Source organism: Nerophis lumbriciformis, linkage group LG30, assembly GCF_033978685.3.
Source record: "Nerophis lumbriciformis linkage group LG30, RoL_Nlum_v2.1, whole genome shotgun sequence".
Taxonomy (NCBI): domain Eukaryota; kingdom Metazoa; phylum Chordata; class Actinopteri; order Syngnathiformes; family Syngnathidae; genus Nerophis; species Nerophis lumbriciformis.
This window is the reverse complement of record NC_084577.2, coordinates 5,882,600-5,910,462: the sequence shown is the minus strand read 5'-3', so window position 1 is coordinate 5,910,462 and position 27,863 is coordinate 5,882,600. Positions and strand designations below refer to the sequence as shown.

The window sequence follows — 27,863 nt, the reverse complement described above, 5'->3', positions numbered from 1 at the left end:
GTCCAGGGGTCGGCAACCCAAAATGTTGAAAGAGCCATTTTGGACCAAAAATACAAAAACAAATCTGTCTGGAGCCGCAACAAATTAAAAGCCATATTACATACGGATAGTGTGTCATGAGATATACATTGAATTGAGATGACTTAAAGGAAACTAAATGACCTCATATATAGCTACAAATTAGGCATAATGATGCAATATGTACATATAGCTAGCCTAAATAGCATGTTAGCATCGATTAGCTTGCAGTCATGCAGTGACCAAATATGTCTGATTAGCACTCCACACAAGTCAATAACATCAACAAAACTCACCTTTGTGCATTCATGCACAACGTTAAAAGTTTGGTGGACAAAATGAGACAGAAAAAGAAGTGGCATAAAACACGTCCTCGAAAGTCGGAGAAAGTTATACATGTAAACAAACTACGGTGAGTTCAAGGACCGCCAAAATTAGTAGGACAAAACGGCGCTCGCCAAATACTTGAGTCAGTGAAGCATGTTTAATATAAACAGTGTGCTTTATAAGAATTAGGGAGGTTTGTGTCATGTTTGTCCTCATACAGAAACCATATTAAAACAAAAAATATATTTTTTTCCCCTCATCTTTTTCCATTTTTCATACATTTTTGAAAAAGCTCCAGGGAGCCACTAGGGCGGCGCTAAAGAGCCGCATTGCGGCTCTAGAGCCGCGGGTTGCCGACCCCTGGTCTAGTCTCTTACGTGAATGAGCTAAATAATAATATTTGATATTTTACGGTAATGTGTTAATAATTTCACACATAAGTCGCTCCTGAGTATAAGTCGCAACCCCCGGCCAAACTATGAAAAAAAACTGCGACTTATAGTCCGAAAAATACGGTAAGCTGAACCTGAAATGTCCTTCTTTCATACAGATAGCAAACTACAGTTTGCCTTTTTTTTCATGATCCACTCATTATGGCAGTTTTTCATTTTGTTGTTTTTATTGGACTTCTTAAGAAACATGCTCCAGGGTGTACCCTCTGCTTTCGACAGCTCTATGTCTGCACATGATAAGCGGTATGAAAAATGAATTTATGGTTAACCTTCCTCAAAGGGAGCATCCATTGTGCTTTTTTACGGTTTCCATCACAGCAGAGGCTTTTAAAAGGCTTCTTTTTTTTAACAGCGCTGTCATCTTTCAGTTCATGATATTGACCGCCAGCTTATTCAACATGTCTGACGTCTTGTGTTGAAGTGTGTATTGTCATTAGGTTGACTTTGTATTAAAGAGAGGTCAATGTGTTGAATTAAAAACGCAAGCAAAGCAGAGCTGGCCGGAACCTGTTTGCTGGCACAACTTGCGGCCTTGGAAGCTGAAACGACAAGCAACTGCTGCCTCGTTTGCAACTTTTGGCAAGCGTGCACAGGAAAGAGAGCTGAGTGTTTATGAGTGGTGTACAGTTCTGCTGATGCAAGTGCCCACTTTTCCATGCCGTCACTGCGGCTAACATCCGGAATGACATGTCGACACTCTATAACGTTTTTGTAGATTGACCAGTCAGCTGAAGGACGATTGGTCTGTCAGCTGCAGTTATGAGTGTGAATATTAATTAAGGCGGGTTGCATGGAGAGCAAATTTAAAAAAATATATCGAATGTACAAACTCGCTAAAATATTTGACACTCTCATGCATCCATCCATCCATCCATCTTCCTCCGCTTATCCGAGGTCGGGTCGCGGGGGCAGCAGCCTAAGCAGGGAAGCCCAGACTTCCCTCTCCCCAGCCACTTCGTCCAGCTCCTCCCGGGGGATCCCGAGGCGTTCCCAGGCCAGCCGGGAGACATAGTCTTCCCAACGTGTCCTGGGTCTTCCTCGTGGCCTCCTACCGGTTGGACATGCCCTAAACACCTCCTTAGGGAGGCGCTCGGGTGGCATCCTGACCAGATGCCCGAACCACCTCATCTGGCTCCTCTCGATGCGGAGGAGCAGCGGCTTTACTTTGAGCTCCCCCCGGATGACAGAGCTTCTCACCCTATCTCTAAGGGAGAGCCCCGCCACCCGGCGGAGGAAACTCATTTCGGCCGCTTGTACCCGTGATCTTGTCCTTTCGGTCATAACCCAAAGCTCACGACCATAGGTGAGGATGGGAACGCAGATCGACCGGTAAATTGAGAGCTTTGCCTTCCGGCTCAGCTCCTTCTTCACCACAACGGATCGATACAGCGTCCGCATTACTGAAGACGCCGCACCGATCCGCCTGTCGATCTCACGATCCACTCTTCCCTCACTCGTGAACAAGACTCCGAGGTACTTGAACTCCTCCACTTGGGGCAAGATCTCCTCCCCAACCCGGAGATGGCACTCCACCCTTTTCCGGGCGAGAACCATGGACTCGGACTTGGAGGTGCTGATTCTCATCCCAGTCGCTTCACACTCAGCTGCGAACCGATCCAGTGAGAGCTGAAGATCCTGGCCAGATGAAGCCATCAGGACCAAATCATCTGCAAAAAGCAGAGACCTAATCCTGCAGCCACCAAACCGGATCCCCTCAACGCCTTGACTGCGCCTAGAAATTCTGTCCATAAAAGTTATGAACAGAATCGGTGACAAAGGGCAGCCTTGGCGGAGTCCAACCCTCACCGGAAACGTGTCCGACTTACTGCCGGCAATGCGAACCAAGCTCTGACACTGATCATACAGGGAGCGGACCGCCACAATCAGACAGTCCGAAACCCCATACTCTCTGAGCACTCCCCACAGGACTTCCCGAGGGACACGGTCGAATGCCTTCTCCAAGTCCACAAAGCACATGTAGACTGGTTGGGCAAACTCCCATGCACCCTCAAGGACCCTGCCGAGAGTATAGAGCTGGTCCACAGTTCCACGACCAGGACGAAAACCACACTGTTCCTCCTGAATCCGAGGTTCGACTATCCGGCGTAGCCTCCTCTCCAGTACACCTGAATAGACCTTACCGGGAAGGCTGAGGAGTGTGATCCCACGATAGTTAGAACACACCCTCCGGTTCCCCTTCTTAAAGAGAGGAACCACCACCCCGGTCTGCCAATCCAGAGGTACTGCCCCCGATGTCCAGTTCTTTTCAAATAGCGGGGCGGGCGCCTCCAAAAAAGGCGCACAGTGCGCTACTTGGGAACATGTTTTATCAACATCAGGAAGTGTCATTCTTCAAACCCCGCTTCGAAAAGCTATGCATTACGAAACTATTTATTGCAGCCATTAATCCTGACTTCCTGATTTTGAATAATAAAAAAAATCAGCACATGTTGTTTTATTCATTTTTGTTTTGTAGGTTAGTGTTTCATATACAGTATTGTGCACCTGATTTAATGTTGCTCATCAATTTAAATTTACTATTATTTATACCAGTCTTTTTCAACCACTGTGCCGCGGCACCATACTTGCCAACCTTGAGACTTCCGATTTCGGGGGGGGGGGGGCGGGCGTGGTTAAGAGGGCAGGCTAGAATTCACCAAGTCAAGTATTTCATATATGTATATATATATATATATATATATATATAAGAAATACTTGACTTTCAGTGAATTCTAGCTATATATATATAATATATATATATATATATATATATATATATATATATATCTTCAGTAATGCGGACGCTGTATCGATCCGTTGTGGTGAAGAAGGAGCTGAGCCGGAAGGCAAAGCTCTCAATTTACCGGTCGATCTACGTTCCCATCCTCACCTATGGTCATGAGCTTTGGGTTATGACCGAAAGGACAAGATCACGGGTACAAGCGGCCGAAATGAGTTTCCTCCGCCGGGTGGCGGGGCTCTCCCTTAGAGATAGGGTGAGAAGCTCTGTCATCCGGGGGGAGCTCAAAGTAAAGCCGCTGCTCCTCCGCATCGAGAGGAGCCAGATGAGGTGGTTCGGGCATCTGGTCAGGATGCCACCCGAGCGCCTCCCTAAGGAGGTGTTTAGGGCATGTCCGACCGGTCGGAGGCCACGAGGAAGACCCAGGACACGTTGGGAAGACTATGTCTCCCGGCTGGCCTGGGAACGCCTCGGGATCCCCCGGGAGGAGCTGGACGAAGTGGCTGGGGAGAGGGAAGTCTGGGCTTCCCTGCTTAGGCTGCTGCCCCCGCGACCCGACCTCGGATAAGCGGAAGAAGATGGATGGATGGATGGATGGATGGATATATATATATATATATTTATTTATAAGAGAAATACTTGAATTTCGGTGTTATTTATTTACACATATACACAGACATAACATTCACCTACTCATTGTTGAGTTAAGGGTTGAATTGTCCATCCTTGTTCTATTCTCTGTCACTATTTTTCTAACCATGCTGAACACTCTCTCTGATGATGCATTCTGCTTCGTCTTCTCGTCGTGTGCGCAGTTGTGCACTGCACGCTCTAAAAGCCCTAGATGTTATTGTCACATATGCATGTACAGTAGATGGCAGTATTGTCCTGTTTAAGAGTGTCACAACATTGCTGTTTACGGCAGACGAACTGCTTTACGGTAGACGAAAACGTGACTGCTGTTGTTGTGTGTTGTTTCCGCGCTGGGAGGACGTTAATGAAACTGCCTAACAATAAAGCCACATAAGAAACCAAGAACTCGCCCTCGATCATTCTACAGTTATAACGTGATTGGGCAGGCACGCTGTTTATATTGTGGGAAAGCGGACGTGAAAACAGGCTGTCGACACATCACTCAGGTGACAGGTCCGCCTGAATTTCGGTAGAGGCGCTGAATTTCGGGAGTCTCCCGGAAAATCCGGGAGGGTTGGCAAGTATGCGCGGCACACTAGTGTGCCGTGAGATACAGTCTGGTGTGCCGTGGGAGATGATCTAATCTCACCTATTTGGGTTAAAAATATTTTTTGCAAACCAGTAATTATAATCCGCAAATGATGTGTTGTTGTTGAGTGTCGGTGCTGTCTAGAGCTCAGCAGAGTAACTATGTTATACTCTTCCATATCAGTAGGTGGCAGCCGGTAGCTAATTGCTTTGTAGATGTCGGAAACAGCGGGAGGCAGCGTGAAGGTATAAAGGTATCTAATGCTTAAACCAAAAGTGCACCAAAAAAAAGGCATTGATACTGATCTATACAGAATGAAACTAAAACTGAAATGGCTACAAAGTAAACAAAAACAGAATGCTGGACGACAGCAAAGACTTACTGTGGAGCAAAGACGGCGTCCACAATGTACATCCGAACATGACATGACAATCAACAATGTCCTCACAAAGAAGGATAAACACAACTGAAATAGTCTTGATTGCTAAAACCAAGTCGATGCGGGAAATATCGCTCAAAGGAAGACATGAAACTGCTACAGGAAAATACCAAAAAAAGAGGAAAAAGCCACCAAAATAGGAGTGCAAGACAAGAACTAAAACACTTCACACAGGAAAACAGCAAAAATGTCCAAATAAGTCAGGGTGTGATGTGACAGGTGGTGACAGTACACCTACATTGAGACAAGAGCTATAGTCATGCATGCTTGGTTATGGTTTAAAGTCATATCCAACAATTGCGACGATGACTTTTTACTGTCAACTGAGTTTGTTATTTAATGATTTCTGCTGGTGGTGTGCCTTCGGATTTTTTCAACGCAAAAAATGTGCCTTGGCTCAAAAAAGGTTAAAAACACTGCTTTATACAGTGTATTTAATTTTATTTTTCAGTATCAAATGAAACTTTTTTTTTTTTTTTTTTTTCAGCAAATTGATGCACTTTTAATTGTTTTCTGTTAGAGACTAAAACAATGTAAATTACGTTATTCTTTGTTGTAAGTTAATTTGTATTCTATCTACAGTATGTATTCTTTTTGTCTTTGTTCTTCATGTTAATTTAAGATGCAATGCTTTTCAGAGGTGTACTTATAACTATTTTGTAGACAAATGATATCGGACACGGCGGAGAGTGGGGGCGCGAAATGTGTTGTTCTTCCCAGGGGGTGCTTAACAGAAAATAATTGAGAAGCACTGCTCTTGCGTGTCTTTTTTTGTCCTCATCACAGCTAAAATGGTTATTTTTTTGTTTCCGCTGATGATTCTCTTCTCAGGAAGTATAATATCCGTGTGGAGGACATCATGGTGAGGGACGTGCGCTACATCACACTCAACTGCTGCTACAGAGATCTGCATAATGTCCTGCTGACGGGTCACCTCAAAACTCTGGCTCTGGTGGAATCAGCTGGTAAAAGACAGACACATGCTGTAGTAGCTACTGTATAACAGTATGACTTGTACCCTTATTGCTGGTCCAACATTATTATTTTTAGGGCCCGCACGGCCCATTGCAAAAGGACTCCCACAGGGAGTCCTTATGCAATGGGACATAAGGACCTATTGTTATTCGTTCGTTTTATTATTATTATTCTTCCGCAGCTTTGCGCACTACTTTGACCCCCTTAACATGCTTCAAAACTCACCAAATTTCACACACACATCAGTAATTTACGGCAAAACTTTTTATCAAAATACCAAACCCCAAAACTCAAAATTGCGCTCTAGCGCCCCCTACCAAGTAAACTTTTTCTAACTCCCAGTACGAATGTCGTAGAGACATGAAACAAAAACCTCTATGTAGGTCTCACTTAGACTTAAATTTCAATAATTTATTTCCTCGGGCAAAAATCAACAGGATGTTGGCAATTCCCCCTTCAAGACTAAAAAGTACTAAAAACAGTCAATTTTGCCTCTTTGAGCTGCAATTTGACCCCCTTAACATACTTCAAAACTCACCAAACTGAACGCACACATCAGGACTGGCTAAGACTGTGATCTAATGAAAAAACCTAACCCCAAATCTAAAAATTGTGCTCTACAGCTATTTTTTAATTAAACGCACAAAAAACTGCTCCTCGGAAGAAAAAAACTACAAAACTGCCTGCAACTCCCACTGGGAAGGTCGGAGAGACATGAAACAAAAACCTCTATGTAGGTCTCACTTAGACCTACATTTCATAAATTGACAACCCCCAGCAAAAATCTACAGGATGTTTGCTATTCCCCCTTCAAAACAATTTTTTTGTAAAAACCGGTCACCTTCATTCAAAAACTATCTCCTCTGAGCGCGTTTGTCCTTTCGGCTTCAAACTAACACAGGTGAGAGATAAAACCCTTGTGATTAAAAGTATAGATGGGATTTTTAATACCTGCTCCGGTTTTGATTTTATGACCCTTCAAAGACCCGCTGCACTGATGCTCCTGCGGTGCTGTTTTTCTAAGATGGCTGCTCAAAAGCAGGAAGCACCAACGTGCCCACACAATGCAGACAAGGTAGGTACACTAGACAAAAGTCTTGGGACACTTCAGACTAAAAGTAGACAAAAGTATTGGGACACTTAGGACTAGCACCTGCCAAATACGCGGGCCCGTCCAACGCTGCTTGCAGCTTTAATGTTATATATATTATTTATTACCGTATTTTTCGGAGTATAAGTCGCACCGGAGTATAAGTCGCACCTGCCAAAAATGCATAATAAAGAAGGAAAAAAACATATAAAAGTCGCACTGGAGCCCGGCCAAACTATGAAAAAAACTGCGACTTATAGTCCAAAAAATACGGTATATATATTATTTTATTCTATTGTGTTATTGTTATTTATAATATTATATTTGCTTTTCAACTGGAAACCTCATTTTGCAATATTGCTACTTCCATAAATGTTATTCTTGCTGTTACATTATAGCATTATATGTTGTGTTGTAAGTGACAAATCAATATTTCTAGTAGGGGTGACCTTTTCTCTTCCAATAAGATACCAATATTGGAGCCTTGAGTTTTGGCCAAGACAACTATTACTCCGATATGATATCAGCAGGAATCATTGTACATACTTTTATTACTTTGCACTGTGGAATGTTAGAACAGGTCTGATCGAGTGAGATTACTCAGAGAACAAATGTTAGTATGAAAACACAAACTTTTTCACAGATTTAGGCTTTTGAAGTGGAGTGTTACTGTAATTTGTGTTTTGGCAACACTCACACAATAATCAATTAACTTAAGGGCATGACGAAGGAAGTTGAATGATGCGAACACGTTTGTTACTGGAAACAATATAATACACTTTTGCTTTGGAGACTTTATACCTGTAAATTATATGCTGCTGGCTAGCTCCTAGTAGCCTAAAGTCTACTATGTTTACTAGAGATGTCCGATAATATCAGACTGCCGATATTATCGGCGGATAAATGCTTTAAAATGTTATATCGGAAATTATCGGTATCTGTTTCAAAATTATCAGTATCGGTTTCAAAAAGTAACATTTATGTATTTTTAAAACGCTGCTGTGTATACGGACGTAGGGAGAAGTACAGAGCGCCAATAAACCTTAAAGGGACTTCCTTTGCGTGCCGGTCCAATCACATATAATACCTACGGCTTTTCACACACACAAGTGAATGCAATTCATACTTGGTCAAAAGCCATAGAGGTCACACTGAGGGTGGCCGTATAAAGAACTTTAACACTGTTATAAATATGCGCCACACTGTGAACCCACACCAAACAAGAATGACAAACACATTTCGGGAGAACATCCGCACCGTAACACAACATAAACACTACAGAACAAATACCCAGAACCCCTTGCAGCACTAACTCTTCCGGGACGCTACAATATACACCCCCCGCTATCCCTCCCCCACCTCAAACCCGCCTCCCCCAACCCCGCCCACCTCAACCTCCTCATGCTCTCTCAGGGGGAGCATGTCCCAAATTCCAAGCTGCTGTTTTGAGGCATGTTCAAAAAAATAATGCACTTTGTGACTTCAATAATAAATATGGCAGTGCCATGTTGGCATTTTTTTCCATAACTTGAGTTGATTTATTTTGGAAAACCTTGTTACATTGTTTAGTGCATCCAGCGGGGCATCACAACAAAATTAGGCATAATAATGTGTTAATTCTACGACTGAATCGGTAATTAAGAGTTGGACAATATCGGAATATTGGATATCGGCAAAAAAGCCATTATCGGACATCTCTAATGTTTACCATTTGAAAATGATTTCATTAGAATACAAGTAAGACCAACCATATATATGTTTTTTTTTCTAAATGTTTTAATTAATATGTTTTAATATATATATATATATATATATATATATATATATACATATATATATATATATATATATATATATATATATATATATATATATAATATTATATTATATTTGTATTATTATTATTTTTATATATATATCTATTAAACGTGCAACTGTGGTCAATGAGCCCAATAATAACAACAGGAGAAGAACACATACCCTATTTGGTGCGATAAGATCAAAATGATTCCTCACTTCGTAATTATTACTTTTTATTAGTTCTATTTCGATCGATGATGATGACAAAAAACGGTGGCAAACGCGGCGCGTTCCTTCTTCTTTCAGTACGAGCTGCCACTTGCTTACTGATAAGCACAGCTTGGTGTTTCACAGTATGCAGCAGGCCAATAACAAACGAGCTAAATTTCACAATAAAATCACAAGAAATTTGTACACCCATGACTTAATGCAGGCTAGAGCCTATCACACATATTGCACATTCACACTGGCTAATCCATTACACAATGCAATCTTATCATGTAACTGCTGACTTCTCTGCAGTGCTGGTATCTCTACACCTCATTTCATCCTCCCCAGCCTTTATCTCCAATCACTCTTTTCCCTACTTCCCTTTGCAATCGCTTCCCTCTCTGTCTACGTTCTTTCCTCAGCCATCCAAGAGGTTGTTTGTTTTCCTTTTTTCACCGTACCTGTCGCTTCTATGCCTCCAAACTAATTGCAATGCATTTTCTAGCAACTCCTCCAGGGCTTCGTTACATTAGTCTTCACCTTATTCCCTCTCATCTATTTCTCACACAGCGTCGATGATCCTCTTGGGCTCCATCGAACGTGCTCAGCTCCAGGCGCTGCTCTCCCTACAGCTTGGTCGTCCTCGTCGCCTGGAGTTCATCAGAGAGCGGGATGCAGCGGAGAAGAAGCGTATGTCTGTTGTGTCCAACTCTGACTGCGAGTACGACCATCAGCGAACAAGTCAAGAGGTCCGCTTCCAGGTCAGAGAACATAGGCAACTTTGACCGCAAGTTGTTTACTTGGTACTTACAGACTATTTACATGTTATCTAATTAGGAGAAAATGCTTACACAAAGTACAGGTAAGACGGAAATGTTAAATATTTCCTTCCTTTAAGTATACCAGGCAATCTTCAATTTGTTCTAAACTACAGTATAGATTAGAACATACTAGGACACATACAGTACAGCGCTACATTTATTATGCAGTACCAATATTTGATCTCTTGTTGATTTTGTTAGTTTAGATATAAACAGCCCACAATAGTGTTGGTAGATTTCATTTATAAAAAAACAGAAAATATCATCAAAAAGCATCCAGAAAAAAAGCAAACATTAAATAAAGGTTTCAAATAGAGGCGTCCCGATTTGTATTGATATTGGATAGCAGTTCGATATCAACAGAAACAATTTTCAGATTATATTGCCTTGCATCTATAGTCTCCAATACAAGTTTATTTGGCAAAGCTGGACAGCCAGGTAACAGCTAATTGTTCTCCAATAAGTATACATGGTTGGTCTTTTCTTGTATTTTAGTGAAGTCATTTACAAAATTTTAACATTGTAGGCTATAGGCTACTACCCAGACAGCAAAAAAAAAGTAATTGGATCAACATTGAGATTTGGTCAGACATCAATGTTAATATCAACATTGATGTTTGACATTAAAAAAAACATTGCTATGGTCAACATTATACTACCGTTAAATGTTTAACGAATTCTGACAATGAAGCAACCTTGATTCAACTAGGTTATGATCAACATTGTAATAACGTTGAATTCTTGACCGATTCTGACAATGAATCAACCATGATTCAACTATATTATCAACAGTGAAATAACATTGAATTTTCAACCTTTTCTGGCAATGACAAACATTGGTTCAGAATGAAACAATGTTAATATTAAAAATACCATTTAAACAGTTCAAACTTCCTCTGTAGGTTTGTTGTATGCCTCGTTAAAAATCGTTCACTTTATGGTATAGTTAAACAAGGAGCATGACAAAGTAGTTTGCTTGTCAGTGACTGTAACGATGAGGAAGTGCAAGCTTGCAGCATGACCCCAAGGATGCAGAGAACTGCAGTTAGAATGCTGGCAAAATAATATTTATTATCAACTTAGGTCAGTGCAGCTAGAAAGTGCACAGGAGCAATATAGTGCAGCTAGGAAGTGCGCAATTACCAAAGCAAACAATCCCTAAGAAGAGAGTGAAACCGTGTACAAAGTACAATGATCCAGCCCTCGACTGATAGACAGTGCTGGCATATAAAGGTGCTTGATTGGAAACCAGGAACAGGTGTGTCCCGGTTGCCAATCACAACAGGAACACCACACACGAGGGTAAAGCCTCGTGTGTGGTGTTTGGGCCACTAAGGTCATGACAGTGACATCACAGTCACTCACAGCCAGGTGATGGTATCTCAATGGTATCTGAATGGCATAATTACATATATTCCATAAAGACTCACCAGTTTGTTTCACATAGAATGCCCCTTTTTTTATATTTAACTTGCCCGCCACAGTTTAAAGTCTTCTTCTCCTTATTCGAGCTGAGTGGTGGGTTTTAAATTCAAGTTCCATGAGATCTTGCTGGTCTTGTGAGCTACCTGCTCAATATGGCCCTCCCTCTCTCGATCAGCATTATTGAAACAATGTCAATTCATTCGAGGGCATTTCAATGTTGAAAAACCATCAACCATACAACATTGATTCAACAATCGTTGAAACGGTACCTGTATTTTTGAACATTGAATCAACATTGTCAACCTCAACCAAAAATAACCAATCTGACCAAAATCTAACATTTAATCAATGTATTTTGCTATGTTGGTAGGAGCTAACAGCTACAGAATAGCTAAGCACATAATTGCACACAAACTCGACATACGTTATAAATGTTCCTAATTAACCAATATTGTGGTCTAAAACATGACATTTGTCAACATAAACAAGTATCAAATAATTATAGTTGCATATCACTTACAGATACAAAGCCACCAAGGCAGAATTGTATTAGAAAGTACCCAGTTACCAATGTGTCCGCATTATTCAACTTAGTCATGAGCTTAATTTAATGATTTTTTGTGACCACTGTTTACAAATAAACACTTTAACTTAAAGACAGCTTAAAGGCCAACTGAAATGCGATGTTCTTATTTAAACAGGGATAGCAGGTCCATTCTATGTGTCATACTTGATCATTTCGCGATATTGCCATATTTTTGCTGAAAGGATTTAGTAGAGAACATCGACGATAAAGTTTGCAACTTTTGGTCGCTGATAAAAAAGCCTTGCCTGTAGCGGAAGTAGCAGACGAGTAGCGTGACGTCACAGGTTGTGGAGCTCCTCACATCCGCACATTGTTTACAATCATGGCCACCAGCAGCGAGAGCGATTCGGACCGAGAAAGCGACGATTTCCCCATTAATTTGAGCGAGGATGAAAGATTTGTGGATGAGGAAAGTGAGAGTGAAGGACTAGAGGGCAGTGGGAGCGATTCAGATAGGGAAGATGCTGTGAGAGGCGGGTGGGACCTGATATTCAGCTGGGAATGACTAAAACAGTAAATAAACACAAGACATATATATACTCTATTAGCCACAACACAACCAGGCTTATATTTAATATGCCACAAATTAATGCCGCATAACAAACACCTCCCCCCTCCCGTCCATATAACCCGCCAATACAACTCAAACACCTGCACAACACACTCAATCCCACAGCCCAAAGTACCGTTCACCTCCCCAAAGTTCATACAGCACATATATTTCCCCAAAGTCCCCAAAGTTACGTACGTGAGACTTTTTGAGACTTTTTTTAGTAGGTTGCACAGTGAAGTACATATTCCGTACAATTGACCACTGAATGGTAACACCCGAATAAGTTTTTCAACTTGTTTAAGTCGGGGTCCACTTAAATTGATTCATGATACAGATATATACTATCATATATACTATCATCATAATACAGTCATCACACAAGATAATCATCAGGGTGTATAAATTGAATTATTTACGTGACATGCACATAGCGGCACGCACGTACGGGCAAGCGATCAAATGTTTGGAAGCGTACTCACGGTACAGTGTCTGCGTATCCAACTCAAAGTCCTCCTGTAAGAGTCTATGTTGTCCCAGTTCTCCACAGGCCAATGGTAAAGCTTGACTGTCATCTTTCGGGAATGTAAACAATGAAACACCGGCCGTGTTTGTGTTGCTATAGTCGGCCGCAATACACCGCTTCCCACGTGCAGCTTTCTTCTTTGCTGTCTCCATTGTTCATTGAACAAATTGCAAAAGATTCACCAACACAGATGTCCAGAATACTGTGGAATTTTGCGATGAAACAGACGACTTAATAGCTGGCCATCATGCTGGCTCAAAACGTCCTCCACAATCCGCGACGTCACGCGCCGACGTCATCATACCGAGATGTTTTCAGCAGGATATTTCGCGCAAAATTTAAAATTGCACTTTAGTAAGCTAACCCGGCCGTATTGGCATGTGTTGCAATGTTAAGATTTCATCATTGATATATAAACTATCAGACTGCGTGGTCGGTAGTAGTGGGTTTCAGTAGGCCTTAAGTCCATTCCAGACAGTTACTAATGAATAGGTTAGTTTTTTTTTCAAATCTACCAATGTCTATTTGAGTCATTTCATTGTACCTCTCCAAGGCTTCTCATAGTCATTCACATCGACGTCCCACTGGGGTGAGTTTTCCTTGCCCTTATGTGGGATCTGAAGCGAGGATGTCGTTGTGGCTTGTGCAGCCGTTTGAGACACTTGTGATTTAGGGCTAAATAAATAAACATTGATTGATTGATTGGTATTTGAAGGTGTATCACATATCACAATGGATCAATTATATTTATGCACATATGCGTTTTTAGGTCTTGTTCTTCACTTACCAGGTGTGTGTGCGTGCGTGTGCGTGTGTGTGTGTGTGTGTGTGTGTGTGTGTGTGTGTGTGTGTGTGTGTGTGTGTGTGTGTGTGTGTGTGTGTGTGTGTGTGTGTGTGTGTGTGTGTGTGTGTGTGTGTGTGTGTAGATTTCCACTGAAGAATCATCCTTCAGCCCCACTCGTCCAATTTCTCCAAAGCCCCTTAAACCTGCTCTGAAGAGACCCTCTGTGGTTGAGCGGCCCATTGATATCCCCACCAGTAAGTAACTCTGCTACACACACCCACGTCATTTTTTGTAAATATGAAATGGATTAGATCAGTCCTTCTCAAGTAGTGAAGCGGGGCCACCTGTGGGATGCGGTGCGTTGACAGGGGGGGGTGGGGGGGAATCAGGTGTGTGCATAGTCTGGCCCCCGGAGCCATTTGTGGCCTGTAACTTGAGTTTTGCTGACCCACAACATACTGTCGAAATAAAACTAAACCAAACATCAATAAAACTCTAAGAAAAACAAAGAGACTATGTAACGGAATTGAATGAGAAAAAGCTAAAAATGTTGATACTACAACACAAACTCAACACAAAATTGTGTCTTAAAATTCAATATGTTTGTTTTTATTTTACTTATTTTTTTTTTTTACTAAATTAAAAAAATAAAAATAAAAATGGCCCTTGCATGCATTTAGATGAAGTGGAACATCCAGGGTGAAACATGATCCATTCTGGAGTCGTTAAACTGCAAATTGTTTTATTATTATATATGTTTGTTTTGTTTTTTTTAACATAAAAAATAATGGCAATAGAAACCCTTTCCAAGTCAAGCTGTCTATCATGTAACTTTCCTTAACTGGACTGGCAATAGTTAAGGTGACATAGTTAACAGGGGTTAGTGTAAAAAAAAGTTGACCATGCATGTAATAATAATAATAATAATATTACTTTATTATGAAACAATAAACTATCTTACCCTGAATGAGGGCATACTGCTTGGATTATACACACTTTTACAATTGTAAAAATAAGTTAACTATTGTAAAACATAAAAAGCAACACTCTACCCTGAATAACAAGTTATGATGCACACTGAAACCTCGATTTACAAATTTTACTGGTCTGTAAATGGAAAATGTTGTATATTGAAGCCAGTTTCTTTATAAGAAACAATGGAAATAACAACATAAATAATAGGTAGCAGCCTCGACAAAATCCATATTTTAGTCAAAAACGTGTACACGTTGAACACAATATAAAGTGTTATGCAGTACCGTATATCAAACAAACATAACAAGGGAGAGATGCCTCAACTTTCTATTTAATAACAAAGCCAAAATAACAACTTCCACCGACACCCTGCTCACACACACACACACACACACACTAGCCCTGTGGTGCACTCAGTTTGAAAAAAACCAACTTCTTATCTGCAATGATTAAGAACAAAATAATTCAATCTTCTTTACCCAGTCAGTTAATCTTCTTGGTAAGCAGTGGAAGGTATGGGGGAGAGGCAGTGTCGACAACGCTGTGGATACTTCTTGAATGTTTCAAACCACATATCACTTGTCCATTTCTTTCTTTGGCTCACACTGATCTAACAAAAATAGTGACATGTTGTAAAAAGGCTTAAAAACACTTAAAGAGTAGCACTGAGCACAGTAGCTAACAGCAGCACTGCTGAGCTGACAGCGAGAGCGATCAGCCCGCTCGTAATGGATGTGCTGCCGGGCACACAATGTCTGCTCTGTGAGGCACTCAATGGGTGGATGATACCTTCATGCACTGAGACATGGTTGGTACACCAAAGAATATTTTTATTCAACGTGTGGTTGGTAAATCTAAACATTTGTACAATCAGGGGTTTTTAAATGTAAGTATCACTGTATATAGCAGCCTGCCAGTCTATCTGTGGTTTAAATTGGAGGTTCCCTGCACATAATGTGAGATGATGGGTTTGTCTCATAGGCCTACAGGACCAGTCAGGCAACTCTCTAAAGAACCTGTTTTGTGCCAGTCCAGATGCAGAAATGATGGAGGTAAAATAACCTTAAATGCACCTAACAACATCTCTCACACACACACACACACCAGGGCAGGCATCATGCTCTTCAAATGTTCTTCACACTCCTATGCTATTTCTCACATACAGTTCTTTACACCCTCCAGTACATTACCTCCCACACATATCCACAGAATACACACTCTCAGCCAAACCACAAGGAAAACACGTTTTTTCTCATTAGTCTATCCATTCTAGATAGCTTTTTTTTCATTTAAATATGTTGTGTTTTCTTATGTATCCTGCTGGTAAGTTCGTTAATGTGTGCTTATCCCTGGTTGGTGGAAGAAAAACAACAATGTGGAGAGCCTGGCGTCTCCTGAAAACAGGAGGCCGTCAAAACGAGTCCGGATATCCATTGTGGTAAGAGCCGCCGGGATATCCAAATACCTGGATTCCGCCCGGTAACCGGTTCATCAGCCAATCAACACATTGTCATCTTGTCATCTCATACATACCGAGGCTAATCACTTATGCCGATGGCCTGTGAGCTGGGCATTGGTGAGCCCAAAGCCCATCTGTGCCATCGTGCCAAAATATTTTGAACAGCCTCTTCCTTGTTAAACCTGTAACCTGTCTGCTGACCTTTCAGTGCCTGCACTTGCTGCAATGATTGGCCGAGCTTAGATCCATTCAGCGTAACCTGTTTTTATTGGCACAAAGGTCAGTAAAGGTTATGGAGATCATCTGACCACCGACATGACCACAATTCCTTATTGCTGTCTGACACTGGGAAGCAATGATAGTTCACTCACTGGCATTTTCATGGTTTTCTGTTCTTAAGCTTATTTCCAACTGCACTCGGGCTCAGTTTTGGGAGGGATCAGTTTTTAACTTCAAAACAGGACTCCCTCACTCATCGGTATCAATAGTGCAATTTTAACTGCATGTTAACATAGACTACTTCAGACAGGAAACACAGCAACACTACACAGAACACCAATTCTTACCTTGTAGGGATGGAACAAATTTCATATCACGGTTATTTTAACAAAAATTATCACGATGATCAATATTGTCACGGTATTGTTGAATGTACTTAAAGAAATCTCCTGATTTTTAAAAAGCACTTGGATAATTAGACCCACTCTTAGAAAGCCAACTATTTAGCATGTCTTGTGTTTCTTATGCTTCACAGACATGAGTGTTCTGGCGGGCGTTGTAGCATATCGCTCTCTTCAGCGGTCCTTGAACGCACCATAAAAACAACTTGCCGAGTATATATATTGATTACTCACAGCTTGTAGGGTCAACGTGCACCACTGAATAGCATAATTGCTCAGACAGTAATGTGTTAAATAAAAGTTCAGATTGGGGTATTCCGTTGCTAAATGGGGAACGATGTTAATTTCCTCTGTATTCATGTTAGCATTTAAGATAGCGAGCTAGCGACAGTCCGTCCGTGAATCTATCAAACTGCAGTTATTAATCACAGTTTTTGGATATTTTTCATCTAAAAAGGTAATACTAACCGTTGAGAGTTTTACCGTGGTTATCATTATTACGGTTTATCGTTACATCCCTACCTTGTTGTAATAAAGGACTAATCGTCGACATGACTGCAAGTATTGTGTGTTGCAAGACATAATATCTATGGTGGCCAACAGGGCCAATCGCGCAGAAAAACATCCAAAAAACACATGCAATACGGGGAAGACAACCCATTAAATGGGTAGCTCTATAATAAAGTTTAAAAAAAGTTTAATCGAATTTACATGTTCACTTCGCCAACTTTCTTCTGGGCATTCTGCTCATGTTTTTTGTATATCCCTCTCAGACCTGGCGCCAGTGGTAAGTAGGGTTTACTTCCAAGTAGCAAGCTAATTATGGGAAATGGGACAGAATTTAAATAATGAATTTATTTTTCTTAAATCACTTAAAAGTGGTAATGATTAATCAAATCATTGATTCATAAAAAAGGAAATCAATAATTGAAATAATTAATTAAATCATGAAATAAGGAAAGCAATAATGAAATGTTTTAACATAATTTTACATTGAATAAATTAATGACACATTTAAAAACACATTTATGTATTTAATTCTTATTATAATGAATTAAAACACATTTAAGTAAATACTTAAAAATGTATTTGTTTATTTAATTGTGTCCCATTTGGCTCTCCATAGCTAACTTCCGGTTTCTTTGTACTTCCGTTTGTGTTTTCCCCGTATTGCATGTGTTCAGGGGTTTGTGTGTATTCTGGATGTTGCTGTGCATTTGACCCTGTCGGCCACGTTAGATATCATCTTAATAGAAAAAAATAAAAAAAATGGATAGGATTAGAGATGTCCGATAATATCGGCCGATAAATGCGTTAAAATGTAATATCGGAAATTATCGTTATCGTTTTTTTAATTATCGGTATCTTTTTTTTCTTTTTTTTTTTTTTTCTTTTTTTTATTAAATCAACATAAAAAACACAAGATACACTTACAATTAGTGCACCAACCCAAAAAACTTCCCTCCCCCATTTATACTCATTCACACTCATTCACACAAAAGGGTTGTTTCTTTCTGTTATTAATATTCTGGTTCCTACATTATATATCAATATATATCAATACAGTCTGCAAGGGATACAGTCCGTAGGCACACATGATTGTGTGTGCTGCTGGTCCACTAATAGTACTAACCTTTAATAGTTAATTTTACTAATTTTCATTAATTACTAGTTTCTATGTAACTGTTTTTATATTGTTTTACTTTCTTTTTTATCCAACAACATGTTTTTAATTTATTTATCTTATTTTATTAATTTTTTTAAAAAGTACCTTATCTTCACCATACCTGGTTGTCCAAATTAGGCATAATAATGTGTTAATTCCACGACTGCATATATCGGTTGATATCGGTATCGGTACTTAAAGAGTTGGACAGTATCGGAATATCGGATATCGGCAAAAAGCCATTATCGGACATCCCTACATAGGATAAGTCTGTTGACCACATTAGGCACATTAATATGTTTAGGGATCATCCAGAAAACACAGTTACAAAGTGTAGTCCATGTCTTTTAATAAATCAGCGTACAAAAAGTGACCAAATAGCCACTGTGCAGTAGAAAATAAGCTTTAGACTGCAAAAAGCAAAAACTGGGTTAAAACAATGCAGTTGTTCAATACATATTTTTAAAACAAAGCAAAAGTATTCCACATAGAATTTAATTCTCACAGGTGGTCCTCGTGTTATGGTTTTTTGTGGTTAGGAACGACCCGACCCCCTTAAATTATTTATTCTGTACAAAAAGAAAAAGAGGAGTAGTTGCAGTAACCTCAATTATACATAGGCCGATAATCAATAAGTTAATTAAACGAACGATAAAAGAAAAGTAACTAGATAATTTGTTCGGCATTGATAAATTGCCATGTCCTCGGTGCATGGCTCTCATTTAAATGAAGGGAGTGAACCCTCTGAACAGTCATTCATAATCTTTGTCTCTGTGGGTGGAGGTAGGACTGCTAGCTTCTAACAGCCACAGAGACATTCCAGTCGCTACTCGCTAGAGTGAAGCTCCGTAAGGTAACAAAAATTGGGAGCAAAAAAGATGATTGCAAAGCCAAACATCACGGTGTGTGATGTTTCGGATTCAAACCAAATGAGGAAGAATAGCCTATCAACACGGACGAACGAGCTTCTATGCCGAACGAAAAAACAAACACCGAAAAAGAAGTAGCATAAAATCTTAACTGAAGTGTAATTCAACATTTTGAAGTGCAATTTTTGCTAGCAGAGATTTCAGAAATCAGAATCAGAAATACTTAATTGATCCCCAAGGGGAAATTCAGAAAAGAGTCAATTTTATTTTTATTGTTTGTAATTGGAAGCTAACTATGATTAAAAAATACTAATGAAAAAGGAACATTTATTTTGTTGGAAAGCAATACGTGCAGTATTATTATAAATTGTAATTACAATAGCACTTAATAATAATCTGAAAATAATGCTGACAATAATATAGTTTATCGGACCTAGTCGCAAGTCGCTACCCTTTTCAACTTTGAACTTCTATCATATCTTCCGAGCATGAGGCGGTGGCAGTGCATAAAAGAAAAGGAAAGCAAAGTGAATTAAGACAAATCGGAAAAAGCTCAGGGGAGAAATTAACGAGAAATTAATCTTAAACATGTTTCTATGAAATGGACAGTGATAACTGGGAAGCTTAGTGGTCTCATTATTGAGACTTCCTCTCGTCCGTAACCCTGAGGACCACCTGTATCCATGGTTTGCTTTATCTGGGAATAAAAAAATGGTGGTCAGGTGTTCTACAAGTCGGAGGCTGTTAAAAGTCGGCATGCTGTGCTATCCATCCTCAACTTTGTCACCTGAGGTGTCCAATCAGTGACGCCACCCAGAGTGGGCCCCACCCCCTGGAGTGACCCAAAGTCTGATTGTGTTTTAGGTAATTGAAAGTTAGCGCATCGCTCTGTTAATTAATTATTCACTGCTCCAAAGGGGAGTGAGTTCTTCTGTGCATGCTCATAAACATCAGGAGGGTAGAATCAAAATGTCTTAATTAGGATTAGGCATGCGTTTAAACAACAGCATATCATCCACCACTACAATAAACCAAAAAAGCATGACGCACGTGATTTCCAATGAGGTATTGTACTTCTAACTAGGTTTTAGTCTGCTGCAAATTGGCAATCATGCTAATGACACTATTGCATGTCTGTCACTGAGACAAGAATCTCTTATAATTTGAGGAAAATAATTCCACCAACATCTGCTGTGACATGATGATAAAAGAAAACAATGGTAAGAGCATGATTTTTTTATTTTATTTTTTTTTTAAAGAGGAAAATATACATTGATATATTCAATGCTTGGCCATATTTAAAGGAATCGTTGATGTTACCTCTATCACGGGTGAGCAAATCTTCATCATAAAATTGTTTCACACCATTTATGTCATTCCCTTCACCAGGAGCCACCACCCATCTTAAGAGCTTTCTTTGGGGTGAGCAACACTTATTCCAAATGTAATTATTACAGTTACATAGTTCTGTTTACCCTTAAACTTGCAAGCTGTACACAATTCCAACCATCTACAAACCAGGATATCTTTTTTTTGGTTTTTTTACAAACTTGTGGTAAAAGGTCGCTCCGAGATGTATACCCTCAGTATCTAGATATGCCCATTTCAATGTGTGCCTGACATAAGACAATTTCTACTGTTAGGGATGTGCATGGGATAACATGCACAGTGCATCCGGAAAGTGTTCACATTTTGTTATGTTACAGCCTTATTTAAAAATGGAATAAATTAAAAAACAATTCTACAAAAACTATACCCTATAATGACAATGTGAAAATGTTTTTTTTTTTTAATTGCTAATTTATTAACAATAAAAAAGTAATAAGTATTCACAGCCTTTGCTCAATACTTTGTTGATACACATTCAGCAGCAATTCCAGCCTGAAGTCTTTTTGAATACAATGCCACAAACTTGGCACACCTGTCTTTGGGCAGTTCCTCTTTGCAGAACCTCTCAAGCCTCATCAGGTTGGATGGCAAGCATTGTTTTATTAATCCAGGATGTCTCTGAACATTGATGCATTCATCTTTCCCTCTATCCTGACTAGTCTCCCAGTTCCTGCCGCTGGAAAAACATCCCCACAGCATGATGCTGCCACCACCATGCTTCACTTTGGGGATGGTTTTCTCCAAACATGATGCCTGGTATTCTCGCCAAAGTGTTCAATCTTTGTCTCATCAGACCAGGGAATTTGGATTCTCATGGTCTTAGAGTTTTTCAGGTGCATTTTGCCAAACTATTTACTTAGAAATGGCTTCTGTCTGGCCACTCTACCATACAAGCCTGATACAGTAGGTGGATTGCTGCAGAGATGGTTGTCCCTCTGGAACGTTCTCCACTCCCCACAGAAGAATGCTGTAGCTCTGACAGAGTGACCATTGGGTTTTTGGTCACCTCCCTGACTAGACTAATATGAATGCAGCAATCTACAGGCGAAACTGCCCAAAGATAGGTGTGCCAAGCTTGTGGCATCGATTGCGAAAAGACTTGAGGCTGTTATTCCTGCCAGAGGTGCATCAACAAAGTTTTGAGCAAAGGCTGTGAATACTTACAAACATGTGATTTTTTTTGTTTTAATTAATAAAAAATAAAAAAATTAAATACCTTTTCACAATGTTATTATGGGGTATTGTATGTAGAATTTTGAGGACAAAAATGTAACATAACAAAAAGTGAAGCGCTGTGAATACTTTCCAGATGCACTGTAAATACCAAATTAGGTATACACTATTGATTGAGGGGAAAATATTGAAAATTGTCTTGGCTGAACAGAAAGCGCCTTTTCAGTGCTAGAAAACAGAACAAAACACTCAGGCTCCAGATCGGAAAGGTCAGAAAACACACACTTTTGCATGTGTAGTCCATAACTGTCAACATTTTAATTTTGAAATATTGGAAGTTTCCCTGTAAAATAGGGTATTCTTAGGGATTTTTATCATGTGCATGTGCATAGTTGTTTTTAATTGTGGCTATATTTATACAAGGAATTGATTTAAAGCAACAACTAAAAACAACAACTAAACAAGCCTTTCAGTACTGTAGTGTAGACCGGTGGTTCTTAACCTGTTGAACCCAGAGCCCAACTTTTCCAGTTCAGAGGGGCCCCACTCAAATATTTACACTATTTTAGTAATCTTGCTCTTGATTTTAACCATATTTATCCATCCTGCCTTCTTCCAAACTTGCTCCAATCAAGTAGTTTGGAATGTGAGTAGCTAGTGACGTATTTGTCCCTAGTTACATCAGTGGATATCTCTATTTATTACAAAGTTTAACCTTAAAGAGCTTTAAGCAAGTCGGCCATTGTAGTCCGAAGTTGTAAGCAATAAGTTCTTTATCTTTCTCTATCCTCTTGTGGGGCAGACTGACTCGCACATGCACATGACTCCTCCACTGTTGTCATTTCTAATACAAATTAGCTTATTGTTTGAACTTACATATGTCTGTAGACTCCATATGGAAGCGCTAAAAACTGCGACATGGAGAACGGGAAGAAGAGACAGTCGAAGTCGAGCCACATAAAAACGGCGCATCCTGAAGAGATGGTCTGAAAGCGACTTAAAGATGGTCTGTTAAACATAATCTATGCAAATTATAGACAAAAGAACCACCATTACATGTTATGCAGACCACAAGGAAGTGTTTTAAATGTAAAAAAATAATATTAATAGTTTATATATTTATATAAAGCACTCTAAAAAAAATCCAAAAACTGCCAACAACGCTTCATTTATATGCTGTGAACTGCATATTAACCAACCTATAGCAACATTGTTAGTGTATGAGCTAACACAGAGGAACTACTTTTTCTTTTCTTGCGTAGTAATAACAATGCCTTGCTCAAAGAGACACTGATACTGCTCATCTGGCCACTAGCAAGAGGTAAGCTAGTTGCTGCTCCTGCTGTTGCTGACCTATGAAGTTGGAAAAGTTAATAGTATGTTTTAAATTATGTCTGACATATGCATGATAGAAGGATGTGGCCATAAAAGGAAAAGTTGTTCAGCTTTAAAACGCCACACCATACTAAACTTTGGACTGACTCGATCAGTGGATACAGGCTCCCAACTCAGACCTACAGACATCACTCGGTAGATTAAGCAAGATGATAGTTTGTTCTTTGCGTTTTTTTATCTGAATCATGCTGAAGCTGAAGTCTTGTGCTGAAAGATAAAACCATCCCATCAGTCGGCGTCCCAGTGAGAGCATACGTTGACTGTTTTGGTATGTTAGTATGTATAGAACTAGTGCTAACGCTTGGACAATGGCTTGGTGTTTAACTACAGCCGGATCTGTTTAGCACCCAGCTTTTAGAACTTATAGCTCATCCCACTTATATTTGGGCTCAAAAAGATAAAGGTCTTGATTGTCATTTGTTCTAAAGTAGTCCTCGTCTTTCACGACGTCTGCCATAATTATTGGTAGCAAACGCCGACTCTTGAAGCTATTGTTATGGGCGGAAGTAGCTTTTGTAGCTATGCGCTCTGTGAAATCAATGCGCTCAAGAAAGAAGTTCAGATGCTACCCAAAATGACTAATATACTCTAAATATTACATGTTAACATAAATGTGCCTGTTACTACATCACAAACACTGTACATTAGGGGTGAAACGGTACACAAAAATGTCGGTTCGGTACGTACCTCGGTTTAGAGGTCACGGTTCGGTTCGTTTTCGGTACAGTAAGAAAACAACAAAATATAAATTTGTAGTTTATTGATTTACCAAATTTGTAAACAATGGCTTTATCCTTTTAACATTGGGAACAGTATAATAATTCTGCCCACGTTAATCAACATTAAACTGCCTCAAGTTGTTGCTCAGATTAAATAAAATGACAAAACTTTTGTTCTACATATAAAAAGTGCAACATTAAACAGTTTCAAGTCAACTCATCTTGCTTAATTTATTACAGCATTTGGAAAGCCTGTAGTTGATTTTTATTATGTAAATGTTATATTTTTATCAACATGTGATAGCAGGGACCCTGCCATTCAAAACTAGGCTGCTACATTACTAATGATTAATGTAACTATAGCTGAAAAAATAGTACAATAGCAATAGGAGAGACTATTCATCCCTCAACACCATGGAGTTCATGTAGGCTTAATGATGCACTTACATTATTATATCAACTATCAGAGACAGAAGCTCTTCATTTAACATAATGTCCTTTTTTGCTGCTTCAACACAGCTCAATAAACACCGAAAAAGGTCAAGTGAAATAACAGACAGATAGGGCTTTGCTGTCCATAACACACACACACACACACACACCGCAAAATGAGCTAATGTTACGCTAAAAGCTAATTAGCCTTCACCTCAAGCCAGGACTGCGAGCGAGCTCTGCTGCCGTTTATGTTTCTAGAACGTCAACGGGCTCATAGTGATGTTACTAGTAGTTGACTGGGAGGTGTTTATTATAATTTGGGGAGAGTCCGCTGCCTGATGCTTACCTGCTAAACACCTACCTGCTCATCACGAGCACTGACACCATGCGCTCTGAATACGCACTGCTGATTGGCTGTTACCGCTCTGTGTTGTAACCAATCAGATGGTTGTGTGGCTGGGACAATTCTGCGTACTGCAGAGTACTGACAGAGACAGGCAGAACAAAGCGGAGCAGCTTGTTAAGACTTTAGCTTAGGCGGCTACTTAATATGTTTGTGTGGAAACTCGTTCGGTACACCTCCGAACCGAACAGAAACCCCCGTACCGAAACGGTTCAATACAAATGCACGTACCGTTACACCCCTACTGTACATACTTACAGCATAAGGGTTGTTGGAGGTTTTTAGATGCAAAATAGCTAAATACCCATTACCTGCCTTGTTAGCCACCTTTTAAACTATCTGAAACACAGAAAATAGAAAGATTGTGTTCTTGTCTCACATACAGTGGGGAGGGGGGAGTGCAATTCCCTTTGAAATAATTCTTATTTTTTCTGTCTTGCATTGTCATGTATTGTAACTGATGCTTGAATGAGAGTCAAAACATGTGCTATCTAGGACAATCTGAACCGTCTAGTTATGACCGATTCAATACTTAAGGAATGGTCATGCACTATTTTCATGCAAGTCGTGATTTGTCCTAACTGTAATGAAAATGGCCAACAGTAACCTTGTCACTAGAAATGAGTGTCGTTTACAATTTAATCTATACCAGTACCAAATCGGTACTTTAAAAAAACGGTGCTAATGCTTTAACGATGCCCTAACCTTTTGAGAGAAAAATCAATCAATCAATCAATCAATCTTTATTTATATAGCCCTAAATCACAAGTGTCTCAAAGGGCTGCACAAGCCACAACGACATCCTCGGTACAAAGCCCACATACGGGCAAGGAAAAACTCACCCCAGTGGGACGTCGATGTGAATGACTATGAGAAACCTTGGAGAGGACCGCATATGTGGGTAACCCCCCCCCCTCTAGGGGAGACCGAAAGCAATGGATGTCGAGTGGGTCTGACATAATATTGTGAGAGTCCAGTCCATAGTGGATCCAACATAATAGTAAGAGTCCAGTCCATAGTGGGGCCAGCAGGACACCATCCCGAGCGGAGGCGGGTCAGCAGCGTAGAGATGTTCCCAGCCGATGCACAGGCGAGCGGTCCACCCCGGGTCCCGACTCTGGACAGCCAGCACTTCATCCATGGCCAACGGACCTGTGCCCCCCACCCCCCCCCCTCAAGGAAAAGGGGAGCAGAGGAGAAAAGAAAAGAAACGGCAGATCAACTGGTCCAACAGGGGGGCTATTTAAAGGCTAGAGTATACAAATGAGTTTTAAGATGGGACTTAAATGCTTCTACTGAGGTAGCATCTCTAATTGTTACCGGGAGGGCATTCCATAGTACTGGAGCCCGAATAGAAAACGCTCTATAGCCCGCAGACTTTTTTTGGGCTCTGGGAATCACTAATAAGCCGGAGTTCTTTGAACGCAGATTTCTTGCCGGGACATATGGTACAATACAATCGACAAGATAGGACGGAGCTAGACCGTGTAGTATTTTATACGTAAGTAGTAAAACCTTAAAGTCACTTCTTAAGTGCACAGGAAGCCAGTGCAGGTGAGCCAGTATAGGCGTAATATGATCAAACTTTCTTGTTCTTGTCAAAAGTCTAGCAGCCGCATTTTGTACTAACTGTAATCTTTTAATGCTAGACATAGGGAGACCCGAAAATAATACGTTACAGTAGTCGAGACGAGACGTAACGAACGCATGAATAATGATCTCAGCGTCGCTAGTGGATAAAATAGAAAGAAATTTAGTGATATTACGGAGATGAAAGAAGGCCGTTTTAGTAACACTCTTAATGTGTGACTCAAACGAGAGAGTTGGGTCGAAGATAATACCCAGATTCTTTACTGATTCGCCTTGTGTAATTGTTTGGTTGTCAAAAGTGTTAAAGTGTTACCAAAAAAATACCTTTTGGTAACACTTTAGTATGGGCAACATACTCACCATTAATTAGTTGCTTATTAAAGTAACAAAGACTTAATTTAGAGTTATGTGGACACTAGGGGTACATATAATAATAAGGGTTAGGGTTACTAATAAGCAATAATTCTGAGGTTATTGAGGGAAGACTCTTAGTTAATGGCTTACTGGTTGTATAATAAGGCCATGCAAAATAAGGCATTAATAAATACTTAATAATGACTAATTAAGAGCCAATATGTTACTAATTTGCATGTTAATAGGCAACTAATTAATGGTGAATATGTGTTCCCCATACTAAAGTGTTACCGACCGTTTTTATTTTTATGGAATTGTGTTACATTCAAGTTGAACAGACTAGTTATTTCAATACTAATAATATATCAAGAACTAAATGATAAGTAATACATCAAAATTGTCATTATTATCGCAGCAATGCAGGAACACGAAGAACGTGCACAAAACAACTTACTTGAGTTGTAATGTTTGTTACTCATAATTACGGGTGTTCTCGAATGCAACCTCACTTTTTTCATTGGCGAATAATGAGGAAGTGCTGTGGTTGTTGTTGTTGTTGTTGTTGTTGTTGCTGTGGTGCTAACGGTGTAATTAGGGCTGCTTTCAAGACAGTACTTGCATCACAATATCACCGCTAAGCACTTGTTGCAGGTGGCCGAGTCTGCATTCACTTAGATTAAGACACTGATAGCTCCATTTTTTTTTTTTTTGGTCTGGTTACTAGCACCAGCACAGTTGCCATTATGGAAGCGTGTTTCGGTGCTTATCTCTACTCGCCGCTATTGACTTTGTCCAGTCTTTTTTTTTAATGTGCAGCAAATACTGTAGTGCGTAAAGTGAAATAAATCCAC

The 27,863-nt window shown here is 40.0% G+C and overlaps 1 protein-coding gene across 3 annotated transcripts in view; it reads left to right on the top strand.

Annotated features, from left to right (window-relative positions):
* clcn2c (chloride channel 2c) overlaps window positions 1-27,863 on the top strand; it is a 456,474-nt gene that overhangs the window by 316,005 nt on the left and 112,606 nt on the right. Inside the window, exons 16-21 of one of the 3 annotated variants that reach the window (XM_072911968.1) lie at window positions 6,030-6,163; window positions 9,844-10,034; window positions 14,108-14,219; window positions 15,922-15,992; window positions 16,304-16,378; window positions 20,944-20,976. In XM_072911968.1, the coding sequence (XP_072768069.1) occupies window positions 6,030-6,163; window positions 9,844-10,034; window positions 14,108-14,219; window positions 15,922-15,992; window positions 16,304-16,378; window positions 20,944-20,976 (616 nt within the window). The remainder of the gene's footprint in view (window positions 1-6,029; window positions 6,164-9,843; window positions 10,035-14,107; window positions 14,220-15,921; window positions 15,993-16,303; window positions 16,379-20,943; window positions 20,977-27,863) is intronic. The other 2 variants (XM_061925435.2, XM_061925436.2) reach the window with 2 other exon arrangements.